This window comes from Lonchura striata, chromosome 15 (genome assembly GCF_046129695.1).
Source record: "Lonchura striata isolate bLonStr1 chromosome 15, bLonStr1.mat, whole genome shotgun sequence".
Lineage (NCBI taxonomy): Eukaryota > Metazoa > Chordata > Aves > Passeriformes > Estrildidae > Lonchura > Lonchura striata.
The window spans coordinates 6,800,884-6,827,738 of record NC_134617.1 but is presented as its reverse complement, the minus strand read 5'-3'; the positions used below and the strand labels follow the sequence as shown (position 1 = coordinate 6,827,738).

The 26,855-nt window shown below is 42.5% G+C and overlaps 1 protein-coding gene and 1 long non-coding RNA gene across 3 annotated transcripts; both read left to right on the top strand.

Annotated features, from left to right (window-relative positions):
- Positions 1 to 6,089: 6,089 nt before the first annotated feature.
- On the top strand, positions 6,090 to 8,809 carry LOC110482762 (uncharacterized). The gene is made up of 2 exons (XR_002467451.2): positions 6,090 to 6,287; positions 8,412 to 8,809. It is a non-coding gene; the product is annotated as an uncharacterized LOC110482762 (long non-coding RNA).
- A 618-nt stretch (positions 8,810 to 9,427) lies between these two features.
- CANX (calnexin) lies at positions 9,428 to 26,614 on the top strand. 2 transcript variants are annotated; one of them, XM_021552287.3, is made up of 15 exons: positions 9,428 to 9,501; positions 17,164 to 17,352; positions 17,834 to 17,907; positions 18,317 to 18,375; positions 18,607 to 18,748; positions 20,026 to 20,107; positions 21,229 to 21,421; positions 22,359 to 22,548; positions 23,243 to 23,356; positions 23,831 to 23,987; positions 24,308 to 24,523; positions 24,933 to 25,052; positions 25,156 to 25,294; positions 25,444 to 25,532; positions 26,168 to 26,614. In XM_021552287.3, exons 2-15 carry the CDS (start codon positions 17,167 to 17,169, stop codon positions 26,219 to 26,221), a joined length of 1,815 nt encoding a protein of 604 aa, XP_021407962.2. In that variant the 5' UTR covers positions 9,428 to 9,501; positions 17,164 to 17,166; the 3' UTR covers positions 26,222 to 26,614. The 2 variants fall into 2 exon arrangements, with proteins under 2 accessions (XP_021407962.2, XP_021407961.2); XM_021552286.2 differs by having other exon boundaries at positions 9,451 to 9,540.
- The last annotated feature ends 241 nt before the right edge of the window (positions 26,615 to 26,855 follow it).

The window sequence follows — 26,855 nt, the reverse complement described above, 5'->3', positions numbered from 1 at the left end:
AGACGCTGCCTGGGTCACACAGCACTGGGAACAGAGGAACACAAACAGGCTCTGTTTCTTCTCCCATCTCCAAAGGAGAAATTAAACACAGCCAGCCTCCACATCTCCTGCTGGCACAAGGGAGACAGCAGCAGCTACAGATCATAGGAGCAAGATGTGAATGTGGGAGCAGACGGGTGTTTGGTTACTGGCCATCATTTCTTGTGGCCTTTCTGCCACATCCACCTATCTGCTCCATACTGCACAGGACTGGATGCTGCCTAACTTGACACGTCCTGATGGTGGCCACTCCTGTTAGGAGAATTCTCAGTGCCAAGTCAGTGCTTGATGCCTCCTGGCTGCCAGTTTCAGTCTGCAGGACAGCATCCATTCCCTGCCTGCCAGCACTGCAGGACTGGAGCAGTGTTTACCCAGAGCCTGGGAAGGCAAAGCAGGCTCAGCACAGCACACAGAAGCCTGGGCTGTGCTATTTGAAAGCCTGAGGGCTGGTATTCACTGTTTTACATCACAATTTAGTGCTTTTGTTCAGCATTTGCAGAGATCCAAAACTAATCCAGTCTGTTGGTACAGCACTCATCAGGGACAGGTGTTTAAGTTATTACTAAAGCAAACAGAAAAATCTCCACCTATAATTTCCAGAGGTTCAATATTTACAATAGATTAACACAGTCAGCTACTATCTGCAGAACACTTTTTTTACTCCTGTGAAAATTTGTTAAAATTACTCCCAAAGTCCTCAAATGATCAACACTTTCAGAATTAATCATTTATTGTACCAGTGATCTTTTTCATCCTTAATACAGGGTTTCTTAACCAGACTCATACAGGTAGATTTTTTAATTATGTATATTTTTATTACATATAGATTTTGTTTATATATATACAGATTTTAATATATATTTAAAAATCTATGAAGAGCTCAAAAGCAGACCCTGGCTTGTAATCAGTTAAAATAAATTACTAAACAATTAGAAACAAATTCAATGTCAAATTTAATTTGGGAATTTTTGAGTTTGCCTGATTTACATCTGTATATTCATAAAGGACAAGGGTTTCTGATTCTTTTTGCTGCCTTGTAAAAAGGTATCAGAAAACATCCTCTAACAAAAGTCTGTCTAGAACTGCAGGAAGCTCACAGCTCAGATCACTTTTACCTTGGATGGGGCTTTTCTAGCAGAACTAAAGAAAAGGCCCTTGTCACTGAGTTGATAGACAAATTAAAAATGTACCCATTCCCAGGACAAAGTCTTAGATTAAAACAACCCAAAATAATGAAGAGAATGTTGAGCTTCTACAAAGTAAGTCAGTGACTGATTCCTGTTCCACATATATGAACTTACAAAAAAGAGCGTCTAATGGGAGAGACATTTAGAATCAATGAAAGAAATTAACTGGAAATGTAAAATCAAAATAGTGAGCTTATTTGATATGCACCCGATAGTTATAACCCACTCTTTCTACAAAGTCAAATGAGGGGGCAGCTCAGCTCAGCCTCTTCATCTTGGGGGACTTAGCCCACTCTGAAAGAACTCAAGCTCTTACCCAGTGTCTTGACAGACTCTTCAGTCCTTGACAGAAAAGTAGAGCACCATATTCTTGACTTTGGAATTTGTGTTTGAGAACACCAACATTCCCTAAGGTGCAGATGATATTTCTATTAATCAGATCTCTCTCTTCATTCTTCCTCATTCTTTTGAGTTTGCATTGAACTTGGTAGCAGCTTGCCTTTATAATTTGATCTATTTCTTTCAGTTAAAATACTTGCCCCATGATTCATTCAAGTCCTGAGTGATAAGATCTAATTCTGAGCTATTTGACTTGAAAATGAAAGCAAAGGTTGTCGTGTTTCATTTGTGTAACCTCAACCATTCCTTTCCCTCTTGCCCCAAGCATTTTCTGTGACTGACTAAACCACCTTCATTTCCCTAGCTGTCCAAGTAGCAAGGGAAACCTCTCATCCCCAAGTTCTGCTTGCTTTAATAGCCAGCCAGTTCTGAAATAAATCCCCACCTCTGCATTCCCTTGGATTCCTGCACCTCCTAACTGCAGAGAATACTGCACTGCTTGTTGCACTTGCACACAGCCACAGTGCTGCTGCATAACCTCCGACTCACCATTTTCCTAGAACCAGTGTTACAATGGCCATGTTTTGGGGGTTTTAACAATCTATAGCTTTCCAGTCAGCTGCACTGAAGACTGGGGTGAAGTTAAGATCAGGACAGTAAAGAACAGCAAGAACATCACACCCTAAGGTCTGTGCTGTCACTCTCCTTACTCTGAACTGGAAAAAAACCCTGTGGATCCCAGATTCCCACTTATTGTCTTCTTTGGTTGACATGCACTTGCCAATATCTGCTTTTAAAAAAAGGTGTTTTGATTTCTGAAATAGCACTAAGGATCATTTTCTTTCATTCCCCCATAACTAAACAGCAGTGGCAGCAAGGCTAAAACTCGGTAGTTTAGGACAAGCTCTGCTATTGCCTTGGAATGAGTTGGAATGGGCAGAAATGTTTGGTGTTAATACACTCATCAGAGCCCTTGTCTCTCCTTTGGCATGAACAAGCAGCTCCAAAGCAGAGCCCTCTGGTGTGGGGTAGGGCTGCAGGGTTCTCAGGGTGATTGCTGATGATGTGGACAGCCTTGGCTTCCCACCCAAAGGGTTTCCAGTTGTCTACAAAGATAATGACACCACAGTCTGTATCTCAGATTCACCCTATACTTCAAGGGCCTCCCGGGTGAGATACAATAAAAACATAGACACTCCCATAAAATAAACTTCCAGTACATCTCCACAGTGCAGACTTTTTGCTCATCTCTAGACAATTTTTGGATTAGAATTCAGACTGACAAAAAGTGAGACAGTAAATTTTCCTCTGTAACCAAGGGAGGGAATGCACACCTGACTGTAATGTTATTTTGGTTTTGCCAGCCACAGCAATGCAAGAAAACACAGCATATTCCCACAGAAAATTCTGGAGGAACACCAGGTTGGATCTGCCAAGGTCACTTCCACCGCACACAGCCCCATGCAGTGGGCTGGAAGCAGGGGCTTGCCATGGTCCTTCTCCTCATCATGCTGCCACATCTGTGCCACTCACTGCTGGCCCTGGGCACAGCACAGCTTGGCAGCCGGGCACTCAGGCAGTGACAAAGTCCTTAGCACACTCTTTGTTCCTGCTGGGCTTCAGAGGCCAGGCAGGCCGGGACCACCTCCGGACCCCGCAGCTAATCCTTTCCTAGGAGATGTCTATCACAAATACAAGCAGCAGCAAATCCTATAATCCCTTCACTGCTGGCTGGTTTGCTCCCAGCAACCAGGAATGGAAATCCGTTCACCATTTCTGACCAGCTAAACCTGGGCATCCGGAGCCTCGGAGGTGCCTGCACTTTCTGGGGATGTTGACAAAGGGCTGTCAGGATCTTGGAGCTCCTGTGTGGGAGAGAAGCACTGGAAACATGTCTCATTTCTGAAAAGTTGGATCTTTCAAAACACAGGGTTTGTTTATCCGCTTCCTTTCTGGCACAGAATAGAGCCTTTTTCTGCAGAAAAGAGAACTTTAGTATGGCTCTGCAGGGACGGGAGGGCAGGCGAGTCCAGGAAGGGTGTGAGACGGGGCCCCAAACCACACGCCCTGTGCAAGTGCCTTGGCGCCGGCTTGGGAGGAGAATCCCAGGCCGGGAGAGATCCATAATGCATTTTTGCCACCAGAAGGCAGCGGGGAGCTGCGGTTGGGAACAGCTGGTGTTCGCAGGACCTGCCCCAGGGAGAAACAGCAGAAGGAGCTTCTCCCCCTGCTGACTGTAACTCAACATGTTACACTTCCCTCGTCCAGCTCCTTCGCTGCCCTTAGGAAAGCACAGGCGACTACAGTGTAGACAGAAAGCAATTTTCTTATTATTTTCTTTGGAAAATAGATATGCATCAGACTTGCCTTGCCCTCCCATTTGCTGAAACCCTCCTGGGGTGAGCATAGGTGTGGACCCTGCCCCCAGCATGGAGCACCCCCCTTGAGCAGCTGCAGCACCTGCAGCTCTAACCTGTGACCCAGTGGTTATTAGGGATACAGGGAAATCCTTGCTGGCTGGTGGCAGCCACCGTGGCCACAGAGCAGCTGTGCCGTGACCCTCCCCGTGGGCACTTGCTCCTCCATACATCTCACACACGATGGGGAAGGAGTTGTTACTGGGAAGAGGTTTTCCTTGGGGGAGTTGTTTCTCAGGAGCAAGTACCTCCTGCACATTACAGAGCTCTCTAACTTACAGGGCCTCTTGATGACAATTTAATAGGTTGTCTCAGTTTTCCATGGGAGCCATCCACCAGAAGATGATGCTCCATAGCAGGGTGGGCCATTCTGGCAGTGGAGTATTTCAGCACCAACCTGCCTTCATCAGCAGTTGCACTGGATGTTAGAGGTTCAATTTCTCAAGTTGTTCAGGCGTGTCTACATCTGAGTTGCTCCTCAAAAAGCCAATTCTGCTAATCCAGCAGAGATCAAACCATGTTTCTTTTATTTGATTTGCTTTCAGCTGGGGCAGGCGCCCAACACCAGCCACAGCACAGCCACACCAGCACGCAGGAGGAAGCCACATGGAAGGTGGCACGCTGGTAATAGAAAGAGGCTCAGTGTAAAACCGCACGCAAGATTTAAGTGAAAACAGTAGGGAAGTATAAAAAATAGGGATCAAAAGACAGCATGTGGTCAGGGTACTGACCACATCTGGGTTTCTGTCTTGCTTAGAAGAAGAAAGTGGTGAGGGTTTTTTAGACACAGACAAAGACACAGACACAGACACATAAAATGGCTGAAATGTATGTTTTCTGTTATCCAGGCTCTTCAGCTCCAGCAGCTGATGATTGCAAGTGGGAGAGTGGCCAGTCTGGAGAGGTTACTAAGTTAAGTGCTGCTAATTCCTTGTTTATTGACTTCAGTAAATTGGGATTAGGATGGGTGAGGGGTTCCAGGTGGTGGCCTTGTGCTGTTTATATGGCATGTCAGGAATGCAGCAACTCTTCCATGATTTTGCTTGTTTTTTAAGAGGTTGTGGTGGGGAAAGCAGAGAGCTGAGGAGGAGCACGATGCTGAGGCCAGGTCAGTTAACCCAGGGTTGCATCTGGCTCCAGATCCCAGGCTTCTTGTGCAGGGCTGGAAGAGTTCTTGTCCCCTGAAGCCAAAGGGCAAGTGGGATGTGGCTGGGGGCTCCTGGGCAATCCTGGCCACGGGACCTCATTGTGCCTCGTAACAATCACATGTTGTTATGGGAGAAGAAGACCCTTCCTTTCCTTCCTTTCCTTTTTTTCCCTTCCTTTTCCTTTCTTTTCCTTCCTTTCCTTCTTCTCCTTCCACTCCTTCCTTTCCTCCTTGCTTATCTTGCCCCTCTTCACTCTACATAATAATAACACCAATTAAGCACTTTCCTTTTACCCTGGGATTGAATGGAATTTCATTTGCCATTAATCACATCCAATGAAACTGTCGAAAGTTAAGACATTCAGAAACTTGACCACTGAAAAATGGTTTATTTTTGTTTGTTTGATGGGGGGAGCTGTTTGTTTGTTTGTTGTGAGTTTGTGAGGGTTTTTCTGCGGTTTTTTTGGGGGCTTTCTTGGGTCTGGTTGGTTTTTGTTGTTTTTGGGATTTTTTTGTTGTTCCTCAAAACAAACAACTGCTTCCAAACACACAAAGCACAATCCCTGAGCCAGACAGCCCCCAGTGGTACCATGCAAGGTGGTACCAACTCAAGAGGTTATCGTAGAGGAATTATCACAGATCCATGAGCAGCTGGGGGAGAGCAGCTATTGTCAGTCTCTGATCTGGTGAATCTGAAACGTGTGAGCTAAAGTGGAAAGACTCTGTTCTAACACAGTGTCTCTCTTTTGGCCTTGCTGCTAATCACACTCAAGCCCCTCTCTGTGCCCTGCCTCTCAGGGAGCTGTGGGGATCGAGCATTTTCTTCTTTGCAAAAGGTTTTGGGTGTTGCTAATGCCCTAAGGACAGGACGGTGTTGGCAGCCTCTTGCTGTTTCTGGCAAGCCTTCATCTGTTTAAATCCAAAGGGTAACCTGTATTTCCCTAGTGAGGGAATAACTCCAGTCCACATGTTGCAACCATGCTTGGATACAAATGCCTCAAGTGTGAGACCCTCAGGGAGGACACAGTTCTGGGGATATATGAGGGCCGCTCTCAAGCAAATCTACACCAGGTCCATGAAAGAACTGGCAGAAAGGGGCACGGTGGAAGCCAGATTTTTCCCAGCAAACTGGTGCAATGCTTATGACAGCCAGAAAAGGTGTGTACAACCATCAAGATTTCCTTACCTTATGTCCAGACTAAACCTGCACCTACTATCTTGTCTCGGGTGACTCTGAATTTCTGCTTCCCAGAAGTTGTCTGTAAAGTTCCTGTTCTCAGGGACACTTCCCAGCTTGTGAAAACGGTATCAGGTGGATAGATTGTCTTCCTCCACCTCAGTGCTCTCTGCCTGTCTCTTTCTATCCATGTGTGAGTGCTCAGTTACTACTTATCTGTTGATTTTTTTCTTTTATTTATCTGCTTCATCGTATTACAATTAATTTATAACACTTTTTACATTCATGTTTATTAGCTCTGAAAATGGTAGGACTTCATTATTTCCCTTTAAGATTATTATCCTCCCCCTGTTCTGATAATGTTCATGCATCTTTTCCCATCCTTCTCTCAAGCATTGTCCCCAGAGATGTCTTTGTAACAAAATGTGTTTTCCATGGAAAGCATTCCAGAGCACATGGACATTGCTCCGTACAGTGATGTGAGCTTGCCTCCCCTCCTGCAGTTCAAAGTTTGAAAGAGCAAAAGTCAGTGTACTCTCACTGGTTGTCTGCCTTGACTGCCTGCTCTCTGCCAGTGTGGTGTCCCTCCTGTCACACTGACCTGCTGGATTTTCCACTCGTTTCTTGCCAGTTTTCCAGAGGAGATGAGTTTGAAAAGATGTACTACTAGTGCTTGAAATGCAAGGAGAACTCTAGCAATGTGGCAATGCCCTGAAGGGATTAAGGAAGGAGGAACACTTTGGAGATAAAGTTAGAGGGAATTATGAAAATACCAGTGGAAAGCACATGACGTTTCTGTCTGATAACACTCAGGAAAAGAAAGTTCCCACAAATAGAATTACACACAGTTCTAGTGCACTAATAAACTGACCATTGCCTCTCACCTCTGAGGTGTGCATATTCAGGCTCTGCCAGTCTCACCACACTGCCTGATTTCTGCCTTTTTAACTGTACTGCCAAAGTCAGAGAGCAACACACTTCCTGTGTGTTTGTCAGTGGGACAAAGCAGATCTGCTGCAATAAAGCCTGAACACACCAAAATTATTTTCCTTGACAATGTCATGTTTGCCATGTGGTATCTGCCATTCTCTTTCTTTCACCTTCCCTGCCCTGGCACTCTAGAGTCTAAAAATACCATCTTCTCAGCTGCCAAAGCAGTTAAATCTCTGTGCATGTTTCTTCAGTTTCCTTTACTCATCCCTTTTGCTTTCCTTCTGGATTATCTCTCTGTTGTGTTCATTCTGTATTTCTTTTATCTAAGTTCAAACATCTCGAAAATCCCCACATAAGATATGCTTTTAGCAGATTCTTTTTTTTTTTTTTTTTTTTTTTTTTTTTTTTTTTTTTGTAACTTACAGTGCTCCTTTCTTCTCGATGACAAAGCAGCACAGGCAGGAGCCAGCTCCAGGGCTGCCTGCCTGTGACATGATTCAGCAGGTTGTAAAAGGAAGGAATGTTTTCTTTTTTGGGAAAGGGTGGGAGAGAAAGGGGAATCACGTGTGTGCATGTGTGTGTGTGTGTGTATTTGACTTCCTGGTGCTTCTGTGATTTCAGCAGGAGTATTATGCTGTTCTGCAGTCATGTTGCAGTTAATAACCTGTTTCAAAAAAAAGGCTTGAAAGATATTTGGTGGAAAAATGGGTTTTTCTAGATTGAGGAGGGCACTTGCTAAAATATACTGTTTTGTTACTCTTTAAAGTACTTTTCCATAGTGTTTTTAGGTTATTCTTTAAGCATTTGATATCTCCTGTGCTGCCTGTTTGTGACTGTTTCCCTGCCTGTCTGCATCTTCTGCTAAGTCTGGGTATAGCTCAACAGAGCAGTTTAGGAACCAGCTCGGTGTCTTTCTGGAAAAATGTGTTTGATTCCAAACTTCAGTGCAAGCAGGGATTTGCTGATTTCATTTATGCTGAGCCTTATTTCTGAATGCTGAGGCCCTGCTTGCTTTGTCCTAACACAGTGGAATTTTCTCTGTGGGGAAACTTATACTGCTGACTCATTGCATCAACTCAAAACAGATTTATGTTTACAAAGGAAAAAAAAAAAACCACCACCCTTTTCTTTCTTTCTTTTCTCTAGTAATATTGGATTTGTTATTCCTGCAGAATACCTTCTATCTCCTGGAACAGGCTGCAGCCCAGAGACCATGCAGGAGCTGGCTTTGAACAGGGTGGTTCAGACCCAGCTTTCTGTGGAACTGCTCTCAGCTGGTGCAGCTTGGAGACAGCACAAAGGTGCTCTAACTTCCAGGCTACCAGAGCCTGTTTTCCTCACCGTGGGGCCGTGTTCCCTGCCTCCCACACGGCTGTGTGTGCAGCAGGACACGGAGACTCCTCAGGCTTAATCCTGACCTCCTTCACATGGTCCATCAAACCCGGCGTCTCCTTCGGCCTGTCTGTCCCATGGGCCCACCAAGGACACTTTTTTCTGTATTTCCCTGTGTTTCTTTAATGATTCGATGTACAAATGTTCAACATTTATACAGTGTTTCACCTCTACAAAACTGCGTTACTTTCCTTTTTAAAATACAGCACAGGTTAAAGGTTCCGGAATTGCACAAGGCCTTTGGGCAAGCAGCTGCTGAGCAGCACTGCCATATTCCGAATACGCTGGAGTCTGCGTCACTGTTCGCTATTTTATTAAACCCTCGGCTTGTAACAGAGGGAAAGACCACCAGATACACTGAATTTGTTGAATAGGCAAGAAAACCCGAACACCCCTTCTAAAGAACGAGAAGACATAAAGATGGCTCTGCTGTTTAACACAGCGGAATTTTATGGAGCAGAGGGTGAAGGCTGTGAGGGGATGGGGGGGCGCGGGCAGGGCGCGAGGCGCTGCGGCTGGCCCCGCCCCCGCCGCCCCCCGCCGCCCGCAGCGCCCCTGGACCGCCACCCGTTGGGACCCCGCCCACATCCCAACGGCCTGCCCGCGCCCACCCAATCAGCCGGCACTTCCTGCAACCCCGCCAACCAATGACAGCGCTCCACGAAGGGCAGCGCCGTTGGGGGCGTGTCTAGAGGCGGGCCGGCTGCTGAGCGGCGGTGACATTAGCCAATCAGAGTGCACAGCCGGCGACTGGGCGGGCGGACGAGCGCGCTGTCCGCCAATGGGAGACGCTGAGCGCCGTGAGGCGGGGGTGGGGCCGGCGCGCGGCAGATAGGCGGGCGGCGGCGGGCGCGCGGGCACGTGACGGAGGTGAGGGCAGCCCGGCGGCGGTGGCCGGGGCGGCGGATGGTGAGTGTGTCCGGCCGGCCGCGCCCTCCCTCCACAGCCGCTGCGGCTCCGCAACATCGGCGCGGGGGAGCCGGCCTCGCCCGCGGTGGCGGGGGCGCTCGGCCTGTCGTGGGGCGTGCGGCGGGGCGCTGCTGGGCCCTGGGGGGTGGGAGGCCCGTGCTTGTCCCGGCCCCATCGCGGCGGTGGGAGGGCGCGGGGAGCCCCCGCAGTCAGGGCGGGAGGGACGGCCTGGGGAGGCCCCTGAGGCCGGGGGCGGGCGCGGGGCTGCGGCGGCGGCGCCGGGTCCCGCCCGGCCCCCGCAGGGCTCGGAGCGGCCTGGGGGGAGCGGCGGCTCTTCTGGTAAGTTCTGGGAGCGCCGCTCCGGGCAGCGCCTGGCGCTAGGGCCGCGTGGTGGAACCGGGAGGGAGGCGAGAGTCGCACGTAGATGTGGGCAGCGCGTGGTTTAGGTTTTAGCTGGCTACGTGTTCCATGTCGGAAATAATCTTGAACGTGCTCCCCGTGCAGGGGAGATCAGGAGGTGGGTGCAGAGCCCGGCGTGGGCCTGGCTGGGGCTGTGTGAGGGGAAGGAGAAGCCTCTGGAAGGGGGGAGCTTATGGCGAGGGGCTGGAGTCCCAACAGGTGAAGTGCAGGCGACGAATCTGCAGTAGGAACATCTGAGAATTTAAAGGCATTGAAATGCCTGCTTTGATTTTTGTCCCTCAAATATTGTTTGCATTTGGTGCCTTTAAAATAGTGTATAAATGACTTCTCATTTCTGGCTGAGGATTGTATTGTGTGCTTTTAAAAGAAAAATAAAACCCACACCATTGAATTAAAGCATGTACAGCACACTGCTTTCTTATCTGTACTATTCTAAAGTGTGAACTTTCACATGCAGGTTTGTGGTTCAGAACTTTCTAGGCTACAGAAAGAGAAATGCTGCAGGTGATTTGATTGTGAAGGGTAGTGGACATGTATTAATGGCAGTAGTAATGGTAAAGGTCCAGACCTAAAGAATCAGTCTTAACATAATTAATGCTGCAGAGGTTCTGCAGGTCATAGTGGAAAACTCTTTCTGGAACTTATTTAGAGAATGTTAGATGTCTGAAAACTGGTCTCTAGGCATGTAATGTATTTCTAAATGTAGTGTGTTGACTTCACGTCCTCAAGTAAACATATCACATGGGTGTTGTGGGACAGTCTTGCACGTTGTGGTTTTGGTTGTTGCTAAAGTACTGCAAAGAGATAGCAGAACTATAATAATGTATGAGCTAATCCAGATAAAATAATGGTTAAATATAGGTTGGTATATATATATATTACTCTAGGCTCACACTGACTTCAAAGACCACTTTATTGTTAATTAGGCTGTATTTGATGGGCTTATGCAAAACACTTAATAAAATTATGAAAAGGTCTGAGTAAAACTATGTGTTTGTATTAACTTCTAGTATTTCTAGTTTAACTAAACATTATGAAGAAGATACTTATACAATTTACAGGCAGCATTGCAGGCTGTGTATGATATGTAAACTGCTTTTTGGGATCAGCTGCCCTCCTTGGAAGGGAATCTAGTGTAAAATAGTAAGAAAGTTTTCAAATTCCATTGGAAAACCCTCTCTTGTGGTGTGCTGTAGCACTTACCCTGAGTAAATGAATAAATCCTTTACAGAGAATACACTGAGACTTGTACTTAGCTCTGCCTTTTACTTCCTTTTCTGGCCTTTGACTTTCTGCTTCTGGGAGTAGTCATAGTGGCAGCCTGTTCTTGTTGGAATCAGTTCTGTAACAGGACAAACTTGAATTGTTTTCTAGGTGTGATGGTCTCAAAGATCTTGGGATCCCTCCAGATCTGCCCCCACTAATATCATTTTCCCAGCAGCCCATCTGTTTTATGAGGTCAAAAAGCCTCATGGTTCTGTCTTACCCTCCAAGGACTTCCAGTTCTGCAGGAAGGATATCTGTGCTTACAAACGGTATCTGCTTTTTGCTTCTGTACTGTGTCTGCACTGTTGTACATTATTTTTAGAAACTGGCATATTTGAAATGCCTATTAAAAGCAAGCTTTGTTGCTGTCCCTTTTCACACCTAATCCCTTGCCTGGTTTGTGCTCTCTAGAGCCCAAACAGGAGGCAGCTTTTTTTTGTGGGGCTGTCCAGAAGAGGTTTGGCTAATCCTTTCCAGGAGACTTCTTCCTCATGTAGAAGTGTATCCCAGCCACTTATTACTGAAGAAAAAAAAATGTAGGAGGGACCACCATGGAGAGTTCTTGCCTCTCTTCTCTTGTTAGTAACATGGTTTTCCTTAGCCTTGTCTGTTGTTCATTGAGTTATGATGTTAAAGGGAGAACCTTCTCAATAGTGGAAGTTGTCCATCTGAAAAACTATTTCAGAAGAAAAAGTGTTGTCTGCATTATATGAGTTGTTGTATGAACCTGAACATAATTTTTTTATATCCCCTTTTGAGGTGTGCTGAGGCCCTGTACTAGTTGTTGAAATTATAGGATTTGGCCACACAGTTTTCAGCTGCACCATAGTGTCTGTCCCCCAAATCTGCCTAAAGAGAAATCAGGCAGGTACAGGTGACAGACCTGCACTTGAAACTGTGATATTGAGCTGCCAACAACTTTATTTCCTCTATCCCTGGCTACTTACTTTCACTGGTACTGCTACAACTCTTTGCTTTTGCTGCTGGGTTAGCCTGGGGTATTGATGCAGGGTTAAAATAACATGGCAGAAGGACTTCGAGCCATCTTAAACCAGCGGCTGGTTCATCATGAGGCTGTGTAAACAGTTACCCAGGCACTGCAGAGGAGGCAGGATGTGGAAGGCAGAGGGATTGTGAGATGTAAAAGAGATTTCCTCTGCTCTTCAGTAATTCTGACTTTAGGAAATTAGTGCACTACCAAGTAGGGTAGCTGAGCCTTTGCTCAAAACCAACAGAACTGTCATTTGAGAGGGAAAATGTATATCTGTGTCTCAGCCTTTCTGTTCTTGCCTCCTTGCAATTTTTTTGTGTTGTGATGAATCATCTTTATGTTTGACTTTAAATTTTTCTTCTCTAATTCTTGCCTTGCATGAGGCGTTGTGCTTGTTTTCATTGACGTGCTTCTGCTATGAATACCACACTGAAACCCAGGGTTGGGAGCACAGGACTTTGCTAGCGGGTTTTGTTCTTCCTTTGCTGAAGTCACTCAGCTGAGACTTCAGGTACTGCTGAAAGAGAAACCATTGATGCTCATCTAGTTAAGTTGCCTCGGTGTAGTTTGTAGTAAGTGACTTACTTTCATAAGACCTGTTTAATCTGACTCCTTAATTAATTTTTTTTTAAAGAGTTAAGTAGTAAACCAGCTAGCCAGTAGCCATTCAAATGTAGTAATACATTCTGAAATATGCTGTATTAAGAACTGGCTTGATGAACCACTGAAATAGATTAGTAACCAAGGAGATTATTAAACTGGTTTTGCAGGCTCTGTTTGACCTGACAGGGAAGTTCCTAAACAGTATGTTCTGGAAGATTGATAGCAGAGGACTTGAAGATCCTTTCTATGGGCAATTTCACTCTCTTCCGGGGGACATGTATGTTAGGGAGAGTAGTGGCAGCTGTCTGTTGTATGAGTGCTTCCAGTGTTGTACCAATAATAAAGAAATTTATCCTTTATGCCCTGAAAAAGGGGAATTCTAAATAAAAATCTTTGAAGATGCATGACTTTTTTGAAAGCCTTGAACTCCAAAGGTAGCAATCACTTAGTCCTGCATGGTAGGAGTTGTGCTTTTGGGGCAAGATGCTGATTCTCTTTCTGAATCCCACTCCAATGTGGTTTTGATTTTACTTTATTAAAAAGTAAAGTCTGTAGTGCAGATGTTCCACAAGACTGTTTCCTGCACTCTGCTATAGATCTTAGAAATACTGGGGTAAAATGTTTCAGCCTTTTGACAATCAGGTGCACAGTGCTTAAATGTGTCAGCTCTGAAGTTTTCTGGGGTAGAAGCTGGCCATGGGTGTGTGCAGAGAACAAGTAATCTGTAACACTGACAGTCTCAAACTTTGGCATTGCAGTAGTATTCCTGTCAATCTGAGTGGTGTCTGCCAATGTCTGTAAGTGACTGAAGACCTTATTAAAAAAAAAAAGTACATAGAGTTATCTCTGACTTAAAACTTGTTATGGTGAAAGTGATGGTTACACTGAAGTAGAGTGGAGACATCAGAAGCTCTCACCTGTTATGAAAGTGTTCCTGTGTTAATGGCTTTTGGCAATTGCATGATCAGAAATACACCAACCTTCAGAAATACTGCACAGTTTGACCTAAAGAAGGGAGGTGAAGGCAGAGTAAAAAATGGCTAAGGATGGTAATGGCTTGGAAATTGGACACTTTTTAAGGGAGAAGTCTGATCAAAATAGAGTAGGTGAGAGTGTCTCAAGGTTAGACTACGTTTGAGGTGGCTAGCTGAATACCTGTAGTTGCCAGCAACTTAATGTTCCAGTGAAAAGTTTATTTATGCCTGTTTTATATAAATCGTGATTGTATCTCTTTCCCTCTCCCCATCTCTTCTATTTAGGAATAACCTAATTTACTAGGGCATAAGTGTGTTTATGTTGTGTCCCTAAGGATTGTGTAAAGTGAATTTGAAATTTTTTCCTGTAGGAGTACATCCATTATGGATAGAAGTAGCTTTTTAAAGATCAAAAATGTGTGCGTCACTTAAATTGCTCTTCTGAGAACATAGTGCCTTTTTTCTATAATTTAGTCAGCTTTTTATATTGTTTCAGCTTAAACAGAATAAGGAGTTTGGCATGATAAACTGGCAGTTGCAGAAGAAGCTACCAGCCTGTACTCAAGGTATATGAATGGTAGCTTATGTTGAATTTGGGACTGATTTAATACGTAGGAAGTGTCTTAAGCAGCTTTCTGCAGGGATATAAACTTGTGACAACTGCTTGCCAATGACTGTAAAGAGGTAAGGACATGAAACTGGATTAGCTTCTCTTCAGACTTTTTATCTTTCTTTTTCTTTGATGGTGGGTGATGAAGCTTGCTTGCTAACTTGACCATTAAATACTTCTCCCTTGAAATGAGGTTGAGCAAGGCCTCAAATTCAGACAGAGCGTTAAATGAAAAGTGTAACAGGGTAGATACCTGTGGCTGTATCATGAGCACAGGCATGCAGCAGGAGACTTCTGGCCCTGCTGTGTGTCCCTGGCAGAATTGTCTGGTTTCACTAAGATGCTTTGACAGAAGAATTTTGGAGGCCACATGCCTTTGCCACTTGGTGTGAGCATTTACCAAAGTCCATTTGCTGCAGACAAATATTTTCAAAGGGTTGTAGTTGAGGTGGGATTGTGAAGTAGGTAATTATTACATATGTAGTCAGTGCTGGCAGGAAAGTTGTGGGGGATGATTTAATTCTTTCACCAAAACTTTCTTGCTGGTTGGCTACTGGTGAGATTACTTAAAGGATTACTTGCATGCTAAACTGGTAATACCTTTTGCACAAGGTTGGGAGGAGGGATGCAGAAACTCCTTTTAGGAAAGAATTGGCTCATTTTTAATCTTGGTATATTTTTAAGATTAATTTTGTTCTATCACTTTGCGAATCATGATGTGATCATTCTATCTGCATAGGATAATTTGAAAGCACTTAAAAAACTGTATTATCTTCCTGAATTTAGCTCTATTTAAAAAATATTTAGTGAAGTCCTATTGGTAATGTAAGACAAAATGAAACCCTTTCCATGGAAAGGTGCTTTTGTGCTGTTTCATCCATGGTTGCTTCAGTCACATGGGGCACATCCAGAGCTCTAAAGATCTTTTTTTCAGATGAAGTTTCAGGCTCTTGTTTCTGTACTGCTTTTATGCTGCTGGGTATGGGTTTATTCAAAGAACATGTTATCTGTGCAAGAAGAATTTGCAGCTCCAAGGGTACTGATGTCTGCTTGACCATTTTCAGTCTTTGGTTTTGTGTTGTGATTCTCACACTAATACGAACTATTTTGAAGTCTGAAACTGTTTTCAATTTTGGCTGTACACTGTGCATTAAGCAAACAAGCTTTGCTCATATATAACAGCCCTTGGAAGATTTTGTCAGCTATTCCTTCTGGAATGATTGTCCTTTTGGCTCAGAGGTGTTTGGGTGCAGTTGCCTGAACTGAGTGGGGGAGGACTGTGCACATATATTTGGACTATAATCCTCAAGGCCATCACTATTGTTGGAAAACTGGCTACAATTGCATGTTTCTTTAGTGACAAACTGGACATGACCTCAGCTCAAGTCTTTAAAATACAATTTTGTTGTGGTTATAAAACTACAGTTCTAAAGTTTTTAAATCCTCTCTGTCGTTAGAAGCAAGTTAAAGAATAATCTAAGAATGGTAGATCTAGTGTGCAGCATAGTCTTGGAAAATTGGATAATGCTGATAAGCTTTTGAGAATGTGAACTCTTTTAGTTGCCTAAACATGCTTTGGAAAGTCAAAAGTTTGTTTCCTAGCCCCTACAGGCACTGTTAACTCTGCTTGAGTTATGTTTGAAAGTCTGCAGGGCTATAGTATGAGGTAGGGGCGTGTAAGGGAAGGAGGAGGGGATGTTTAGTTTTATAGTTGTTTCCAAAAAAAATTCAGTCTCAGTTATCTCTCTTCTTTTGGGAGGAAAATTTGGAGTGGGATTCAAACAAGAAAAGATGAGTAAGGCACAGGTTGTTGTTGTGAGGGTTTTGGGTAGATAAAACTGAGTAGAATTCTGGGAGTGTTGCCTTCTGTATCAACCTAAAGATGCAGTGATCTTGTAGTTTTTCTAGGAGGAAAGTAAAATTGAAACCCATTTTACTTACAAGCTATTATAAGCTACAGCTTGCCAATACCTCTCGTGTTTTAGATGTGACAGTGTGCTGAGAACCTTATGAATTAGTTTGGGTGTGATATTTTAATTCTGTAATGTTTCAGTTAACAGCTATTCTTTCTTTGGTCATCTTGTTAAGTTAGAGATTGAAGTAAGGCAATTGAATCAAGTGGCAGTTTCCAGGAGCTTCAACTGCTTATAGGCATCTGCCAGTAGTAGCAATGACTTGGCAGTAATTCTACAATAAAACCTGGGGGAGGGGTTTGATTATTGAAAACACCAGAGCTTTGCATTTGAAAGGACAAAAAATATATTGAACAGGAGATGAAGATTTAGAACTCTGCAAAAATTACTATTTTTGCATAAAATAGAAAATTTTATTTCAATTTCTGGACTGAATGGAAGTTTGAGTTCCTGCATGGTGTATTTAAAGTCCTTCAAAAGCATGAAATTGGTTTTCTTTTTAGGCTTTTACAGCCAGATATGTTGTGGTGTCATGTATATGTCTGCTGTTCTGCTTGTGGCCTGTGGCAGTGTGTGAGAAAAATTGACACTTCTGCATGATTTGCAGATTGTGTACATGTGGTTCTCCACTCAGTTAATGTCTGTTTGGTATTAAATACTTAGCTTTATGTTGTGTTCCTCCCTAGCTTTTAGAGCTGTCTCAGGCAGATGCTGTAAATAACAGAGCTGGAGAGATAAGTTTGCACTTCACCTGTTGCCTTGGATGCTCGGATTCGTACCGAGAAGCATCCTGTTGCTCTGCATGCAGTGCTGGCTTGACCATTTTACCTTGTCTTATTTATTCAGAACATGGAGCTGAAATGGCTACTCTGTGTGACCCTGCTAGCCCTTGGGATCCTTGCTGTCCAGGCACATGATACGGATGAAGACAATGATGCTGATGATGTAGTTGATATTGAGGATGACTTGGATGATGGTATTGAGGATGTAGAAGAGTCAAAGTCTGAAACAAGCAGTGCTCCTCCAGCTCCAAAGGTTTGGCATAGAATTTCCTTTAACAATTGAATTACTGCTTGTGTTTTGGTTAATGTGAGTTAATGTGTTTTGGTTAATGTGAGTCTGATCAGAGTTGTCTTTATTTTCTTAACTTGTTACAATGTTATAAAATATGTTATCTAGGAGTAGGGCTTGGAATTAAGGTTGGCTGCTTTGTTCCTGTTTTCATGTCCCCCATGTTCTTCCAGATGACTTAGATCTGTCCTTGAAATCTGTGATGTGAATATCAGGAGTTAATGCTAAAATTTCTAGTTAGGTATATACTTGTTTTAGTTGCAGACAAGAGCACAACAACTTGGCACAAGAAGCAATATTTATGTAATTTCTGTGTTTATGCTTCAAGAATGTCCAGGTGAGCTGTACTTTAATGTAGGAGGGAGTGTGAGCTTTATATGCCTGTATTTCTGGAGAATAAAGAATGTGTCTTGAAAGGTGCATAAATGCCCCCCTTTTCCAATAGGTTACTTACAGGCCCCCTGTCCCAACTGGTGAAGTGTATTTTGCGGAATCTTTTGATAAAGGAACTCTGGATGGGTGAGTATAATTTGAAGGATGATTTGGTACAGCAAATAACATAAAATCTTGGTGAAAGGAAGTGAAACCTTCTCTGCAGAACTTGTGTTATTCAAAACTGAATCAAAGGGCCCCTATTGGGATTACAGTAATGACTTCTTGAGGCTAGGTGTTCAGATGCTGAGTTAAACCAGTGTTTCCTTAACTTGTGAGGTACTTGCTCATGAGGCCATGATACTGCCTTGGGTGGGAGTGACAAACACAGAAAAATTGGTGGGCTTGGGAACAGAGCTCCTCAGGGGATCAAGATACCAGGGTGTAGTCATGAGATAGCAAGGGCTACCTTATATTAAGGGCAGAATTTTTAGTGTGTGTGTGGTGGAGGGGGGGGGAAATACGGTTTTCCAACCATTGGATGCCTGTCTTCTAGATGGGTCCTTTCCAGAGCCAAGAAAGATGATACAGATGATGAGATTGCCAAATATGATGGTGAGTCCAACCCAGGTTTTGGATGATAAATGTTTCTGATGCTGTTTGTCATGTATGAAAAAGAGGTGCAAGTCTTTATTTTCTGTTTCTCAGCTAAAATTATATTCACTGAAGAAAATGAGAGGGATGTTTATATACCTGGCTAATAATATAAAATGTTGTTCTGATTTAAACAAAATGTCCTCTCTGAAATTTTAAGATAAATGAGCATTTGGTCAATTTCCTCCCCAGGTAAGTGGGAAGTCCAAGACATGAAGGAAACAAAACTTCCAGGAGACAAAGGGCTTGTAATGGTAACCCGAGCCAAGCATCATGCAATTTCATCCAAACTTTCCAAGCCATTTGTGTTTGATACCAAACCCCTTATTATACAGTAAGTAAAGAATAATTTGGTGTTCTGTTGATTCCAGGGTGACATGACAGTATGCTGACCTTTTGTTGACTGAGGGTCTAGATGACACAAGATGCTGTAACATATTATGACACTGTTTTGAGTAAGAGTAAAATAGTAACCCAGGCTCCAAAAGTGAGGAGTTAGTTACAGCATAGGTCCTTCTGAAGCCTGGAAAAGGAAGAAGTCTAAGTCTTTGCAAACTAGACTTGGTAACCTGTCTTGTGGCTTCAGTTTGCTTGATTTAGTTGTAGTAACAAGGTCAGGCAGCTGACTTTTGTACTGCTAATTGTGGAAGTGCTTGTCCTTTTGAACAAATGCTGGTCTGTAAGTAGGTCAGTGCACTTTCTTGTACAGTAAACTGCCCCCTGTTTTTGAGGGGAGGTGGATGCATTTGTTTACTTCTTCCTGTGTCTTAGTTCATTTGCCATGGAAGACAAACACCTTACATAGGTCACAACTGTTGTAGAAGAATCTACTTGCATCTGTGTTAGACTAGCAATTCAGGGGGAAAATGTAATTCAGTGAGAACAGTTGAATTGAGCACTATTAATGAGGTTTTCAATTTTAAACAAAGAGTAAATTAATTTGTATTTCCAGAAGATAATTAATTGGTCACTTTGCTTTGCACTGTTTAGTTTTGGCTCAAAATACAAGGCTAAAAATAAAGCCCAGTGGTCATCCACTCCAGCTGCTGGCATTGTGAGGGGATCAAGCATACTTAGCTTATTCCTGACAGAGATGTTTTGCCTTTTTCAGGCTCCTTGGCATCCCTAAAATACTGTAGTATGCTTTTAACCCTAAAGGGGCTTCTCCTAAAATCCAATTGTTCTTGCTTTGTAGTTTTGCAAATTGAGTTGTCTGTCTACCATAGTAGTTATGGAGAAAATAATTGGTTTACCTCAATTCCTGTTGAAGTGTCACATACTAGAAAGCTTTTTCTTCCTCTTCTCTACTTCTAGGTCATTATTGTCTAGGCCAGCACTCAATTTCTTTAATCTTTTCTGTCAGGTTAATTCTTCTAAATCTATAGTTTTTAAAACTATTTCTCAGGCTCTTGTGAATATTTTTTTTTTTGTCCTTATATCTTTATGTATCTATATGATGGTATCTTTAATATTCACTGGGTAAGTGATTTAAAGCAAACAACAAGAAAAGTGTTACTTTGTACTGACAAAATTGTAATTGTGTATTATAAAAATAATTTTTCCTCATGTATAACATGTGCTCTCCCCTCTTCTATCCAAAACTAAAATTAGGTATGAAGTAAATTTCCAAAATGGAATAGAGTGTGGTGGGGCCTATGTGAAATTGCTTTCAAAAACCCCTGAGTTGAACCTGGTGAGTAATGCTACTACTTTTGGGTATTAGCTGTGAAAGAACTTGAAGTTTTTTCACTTTGCTTCTTCCTGAAGAAACCCTTTTAGTGGAGGCAGTGGGGCCTGATTGCCCAAGTACTTTGCACTCAGCGTTTTCCCAGTGCTTTCAGGTGGAGAGGATAAGTACTGAAATGTGACGGCCCCTTGAGTGGAAACAAGTTCCCTAATAGCTGAGCAGTTGTAGAGCTTTGCCAAACTCTGCAGTACTTCAGATTTTCCTGGGCTCTAGGACCAAACAGGAGGTGCTTAGGAGTGTGGCCAGCTCCTAAGGCCTAAGAACTGCATTTTGTCCTCTCATTGAAGTGGTTTAGCCTGTTCAGACAAAACTGAACTGCTGGGTAACCTTGTGTATGCTCTTGTAGCCTATGGGTTTTCTTTAGCTGTTTTCCTAGACTTTATAAGATGTACCTTTTATGACTTGTTATCTATCCTTCTTCGTTCTTTCTGCAGTCTCTTTGGGGTTGTATTATTGATACAAAGTTTCTAAACTATTAAACTCCAAAACAACTACAAACACCCAGAACACAACTTGGCTGCCTAATCATTTTCATATGTGCATTGAATTTTCAGATAACATTAGCAAGAACCAATAGACTTGCAGAGTCCAATGATGATTATATGCAGTTAGAGCTTAGACTGAGGCATACCCCAGTTCATAAGTGTAGACTAAATGCAGTTTGGCTTCACTTTTAGTGCTGCTTATCACTTTGTGTGAAAGGAACTCAGTGGCTTTGCTAGCCTTTCATTATTGCCAGTAGGTGATACTTCTAATTGATAGCTTTTAAAATACTTTGTTGTAAACATTGGAGGTATCACATTAATATTTTGGATAACACCTGAATAGCTGGTGTTTTCCATGTGGAAAGTGGAGCCCAAAGGTGCAAAATTAAATAGCTGGGATAGTTCTTAGCACGTTATTTTTTCTGGAGGCTTATATGAGGAACATATGATTTAGTTTGGAGACTTTGTGGGTTTGATATTCAAGTTGCACAATAGTTTTTAATGAATTGGGAATTCTTAGGCCAGACAATGACTTAAGCTGTATTTCAAGATAATGGAGTGAGGTATTGTGTTGTTTTATAGGATCAGTTCCATGACAAAACTCCATATACAATAATGTTTGGCCCTGACAAATGTGGAGAGGACTATAAATTGCACTTCATCTTCCGGCACAAAAACCCAAAGACTGGTAAATACGAGGAAAAGCATGCAAAGCGTCCAGATGCAGATCTGAAGACTTACTTTACTGATAAGAAGACTCATCTTTATACTCTAGGTATGGTGACTGCTAACTATGCATATTAATAATTACTACATCTGCTTCACCAGAAGCTCAAAGTGAGCCAGATGAACAGGTGAATATTTGTGCCAATGCCCCATACAACTAAAAACCACTTGAAAGCTTCCAGTGCAAAACTGATTGTGCAAAGGTTTATTTCATGCTTCCAGGAAGTCTTGATTCATGTAAGAAAGGTCATGCAACTTGAACTTAATACTTAAAGGAGAACTGAATTTCAGAGCAGTTGTAAGTAACTTGAGCTAAGTATATTTGAAATAATGATCAGTGTGTATACACTGCTGGAATGCTGCCTCTGGGTAACATGTGGTACACTAAGTTTTAAATGTAGAGGCATCATTGTTTTAGTTTTGTGTGTTTTTTTTCTGCTTTCATGTACAAGAGAAACTCAGGAGTTCTTGAAACAGTGTCTGGTATATTAGCTATGATTGAAATCTTTACGGAAGTATTTAGGAGTGTCTCTATCTTTTCCTACTACAGAGACAGCAGTAGATAAAGAAATGAGATTAAAATCCTGTTGGTCAGTAGTAGGAAGTCTTAGTCTGGAGTAGAAGATGAGTATATACATTCTTACTACTAAAGCAATACTTCCTGTGCCAAAGTCAACTTGTTGTGGTAACAGCTAAATCACTTTACAAACCTACATGCTTTTAACACACGTAGGACTTCTGCCAAGAGTCTGCCTTCTCACAGGGTGAGATGTGGTGCATCATCACTAGTTGCACTTTGGTGTAAGGAGAAAGGTTCTTAGTAGTTCTTTAAAGCAGTTGATGGGTAGGTGGTAGCTTTTAATGGTAACCCAGTGGGCTTCTTCAGAGTCTGTAGAATCATGCCTTGGGCTTAAGAACTTAGGTGTTGTGTATGTTAATGCTTTGTATAGTACATGCAATGACTACATCAACTTTTTTCCTTTCAGTCTTGAATCCTGACAATAGTTTTGAGATACTGGTTGATCAAACAGTTGTCAACAGTGGGAATTTGCTAAATGATATGTCACCTCCTGTGAATCCACCTCGAGAGATTGAGGACCCAAATGACCAGAAGCCTGAGGATTGGGATGAGAGACCAAAAATCCCAGATCCAGATGCTGTTAAACCAGATGACTGGTAAGGTGTTGGAAGGGTGGAATTGAGGGAATAATTGAGCCCAATAATTTTGTCCTGATCAAAAAGTCTTTCTCATATGACTTAAAGAAGGTGTTGAGTCTCGCCCTTATAATCAAAACACTGTCAGTTTAGGCATCTTAACAGCACTTCAGTAGGCAAAGGCAGAGAGGTCCCACATCCTCTGGGAATTTCTGTTTAGTGCTCCTGTCCCTGCAGAAGTACCTATGCTACCTGTTGCTTTCATCCCTGATGAGCTGCAGAAGGTATAACTGAAGGATCTTTGTAGTTGTTTGTGTAGTGTATAGATAAGGTAACTGAAGAACCTGACTCCCTAAATCAGAAACTGATCCTGCCTTTTCTGGCTTTGTACCTGTGCTTTGTTAATCATAAACTCTATTTCAAGCACAAATGTGTTTTTGCAGCTGCTGCTAAGAAATGGCATTTGCTGTAGTATGCCCCTCCTAGATTAGTTTTTAGAAAATTAGTAGTACTTTGCTGTTGGCACCTTGATATGCCATGAGGCACGTGTTAGGATTGCAAGGCAATTCCTTTCTGAAATCCTGGAGTGACTCTGACAGAAGGAAAGGTGGCTGGCTGTCTAGAGCAGTGGGCTTCTTCAGAATCTGTAGAATCATGCCTTGGGCTTAAGAACTTAGGTGTTGTGTATGTTAACACATAATGCTCTGCCCTCAAGGGATGAGGATGCGCCTGCAAAGATCGCGGATGAAAACGCTGTGAAACCAGAGGGCTGGCTGGATGATGAGCCAGAATATGTAGCAGACCCTGATGCTGAGAAACCTGAAGATTGGTAAGTTTGCTACCTTTTGCAAGTGGCAGCAATTTTATAATGACTTTGGTACTGATGTTTGCAGTTCATTGTTACTTGCTGACAAAGTTGCTGTTCAGGCTATTTTTCTTCAAAAGTAGAAGGCAGTGGTCTGAGGACTCATGTTCTGCATTCGTCTCTGCACTTTTCAACTCTTCTGTGACTGTAAGCAAAACAGGGCAGGGATGTTCACCTTGAAGTAAAACCTACTTGGAAGGGGTAGTGGGGGAGACTGTGCTCCGAGACTGGCTTTTGTTGATCTTCTGTGCTTCACAGTTAGTCTTTGAAATCCTGGCTCCTTCTGCAGTATATTTCTCTACAGACTTATGCTGTTCAAAGCTTCAGTGTCTTCATTTAGTGGTAGGAATTTAGATTTCCCCAGAAATCAGACATTGTCTGAGCGTTATTCTGTATGAAGGCAAGGAGTAGACTTCAAAACTGAATTTGCCTTTTCAGGGATGAAGATATGGATGGTGAATGGGAGGCACCTCAGATTGCAAATCCTAAATGTGAGACCGCTCCTGGCTGTGGCACTTGGCAGCGCCCAATGATTGACAATCCAAACTACAAAGGGAAATGGAAGCCTCCTATGATTGATAATGTGAACTATCAGGTTTGTGTTTTCATTGCTTAAGCTGATGGCCAATAAAGCATCTGCTTTACAAAAAGCAGAATGATTTAGATTTAGCAGATGTAATTAGAAATTCAAGTGCAGTCATGATTGTGCTGTATTTCAAGTGGACAGATTCAAAGTGCTTTCTTACCAGGCATCACTTCATTGTATTGATTCCCAAAGACTGATGAGTTGCAGCTGTAGATGTTGTAATTAAGTGCAATGAATTGTTGTATCTCTCCATTCATAATGGGCTGAAAACTAAAATTTGTCTTCTAGATGTCAATAGATGAGGCTTGAATGTCTTTTGTCTTTTCTAGGGTATATGGAAACCTAGAAAGATCCCAAACCCAGATTTTTTTGAAGACTTGGAACCTTTCAAGATGACTCCCTTCAGTGCTGTTGGACTTGAGTTATGGTCCATGACATCTGATATTTTTTTTGACAACTTTATAATCTGTACTGAAAGAGCTGTGGCTGATGATTGGGCCAGTGATGGATGGGGACTGAAAAAGGCAGCTGATGGTGCTGCAGAGGTGAGAGAGGAGGGTTTAATTCTGTGCTGCGGAGTGAAACAGTAGAAGCATCTCTGCTTCTCTCAGCCTTTGTCAATATATACCTGTATGTGCTAAGGTTGAGGGTTTTGCTAAGCCAGGTGGGAGCCTCAGTTCATAATTACACTGTTAGTGGTTGCTATAAGTAACTAAGAGTACTCACTGCTCTCTTCTGAGTTTTTGCTCTGATATTTGGACTGTTTAGCCTAGTTCTTAATTTGTAAACTATGGTAAAAGTACTTGTGCAGGTTAGCTTTTTTTTTTTTTTTTTTGAGGTCTGAAATACAATGTTTAAAGTTGCAAAAAGCCTATTTGAAAATTCTGTAGCTTAAATTTAGCTGCTACAACTTGCTGTAAGGGGTGGAATTTGACAGTTCTTTTGGTCTTACAGCCTGGTGTTGTGGGCCAGATGATGGCAGCTGCTGAGGAGCGTCCCTGGCTTTGGGTAGTCTACATCCTAACTGTGGCTTTGCCAGTGTTCCTTGTTGTCCTTTTCTGCTGTTCTGGGAAGGTAATGCATTTCCTCTGATAATTAGCCTCATGTTTAAAAGGACGTTCAGTAAAATGTGCCTGAATGTCACAAATAATTGCTTGGGCTTGTCATTGCCTTTCAGAAGCAGCCAAGTGCTGCAGAATACAAGAAGACTGATGCTCCTCAGCCTGATGTGGTGGATGATGAGAAAGAAGAAGAAAAAGATAAAGGGGAAAAAGAAGAGGAGGAGGAAGAGGAAGATGCAAATGAGGAAAAACTTGGTAGGTAAACTAGATAATCTTGAATTATGTTCTCCCTGATATAATAAACCAGCAGGATTGGCAGATATGAAATAAAGCTAATGGTGAACGGAATATAAGTCAAGAAGGAAAATTATTTTTTTTTTTTTTTCCCCCATTTCCCCTTGAAGAGAAGCAGAAAAGTGATGCTGATCTAGGAAGTGCTAGTCAAGAGGAGGAAGAAGAGGAGGAGGAGGAAGACAGGAAACCTGCATCAGAGGTAAGAGTGATGAAAGCTTAATTTTAGCTTCCTTCTTTGAAGGAAGCATATGCATTTTCTTTCATAGCTTATGTAGAACAGGCCTTACTACAATGTTAACTTTTAACCAGGCTCATATGACCCTCCCACCCTGTTCAGAACTTTTAGAAAACTTCCTGAAGAATAGGAATTGCTGTGGCAGACTTGAATTGGCTTGGGCACCCTGCTAAAGGCACTGCTGTAGACCCTGCCTTGAGAGGGGAGTGGGACTGTTGGAAGGTAGCTTCTTGAGGCAAAAGGCTTACTCAGCTTTGAGTGCAGTCAGGATGTGACCTTAAGTGCTCCACACTGACACAATGACTGAAAAATGGGTGGAGTGTTGCTTGAAGTTAAAGGATTCTTCCAGCAGCAGAAGCTGTTGAGCAGTCCCAACAAATGGTGTACATCTATTGTGAAAACAAAGAATTTGCCTGTTTGGCACACAGCACTTTCAGCAGTATGTCCTTTCAAAAACTAAATTCTGATGTAGACGTGAAAGTGGTTTATTTTTCATTGATTTTCTCAAAATGGTTACGAAGGGTGTAATTAGGTTTTATTTTATTGAATAATTTACACAAAGTAATTTAAAGTAATTTACCCAAATTACTTTCTTGCAGGAGGAGGAAACTGTGAATAGATCACCCAGAAACAGAAAGCCAAGGAAAGATTGAAAAAAGTCATAAGAACTTGATCTGTGATTTCTTTTTTTTTGTTGTTGTTTTCAAACATGGTTCTGGGAGAGGACCTTGGACACCTTACATTGAAACTTGGACAAACCTCAAGATTTCACCATCCACAGGTTCCAGTCACACGATCCAATGTAATGGAGTGTCTAGCAGTAAAATATTTGCAATCATCTGTTTTAAAGAGCATCATTCCTGTAGAAAGAAAGCATTTAATATAATGGGCTGTGGATTTTGGAATGTAACATAACTAACCTTTTCAGTTTTGGTTTTAAATATTCTTTTCTGTTCTTAAGTAGATTGGTAGAATTTTTCCAGTCTCAAACCTTGGCTTAATTTAATATATTAATTAGTGAAATATAACAATGAATCTTGAAAGTGCTAGGTGATAAAAATGCAGTTTTATAACTAGTTTTTTTTTACAAATGTGTAAATTCCTAAATGCACCAGTGTCTTTATACCCTGAAAATTTGGTAATTGTTCGAAGAAAAGTTGTCAATGCATTTGACAACACCCCTGCCCTCAAAAGAAAAGACAGCTGGGGGGAGATGTATGGGGAAACTAGTAGTGAAACTGTTATCAATCAATTTCATTCTTTTGGGGGGAGGGGAAAGAGGAAGAA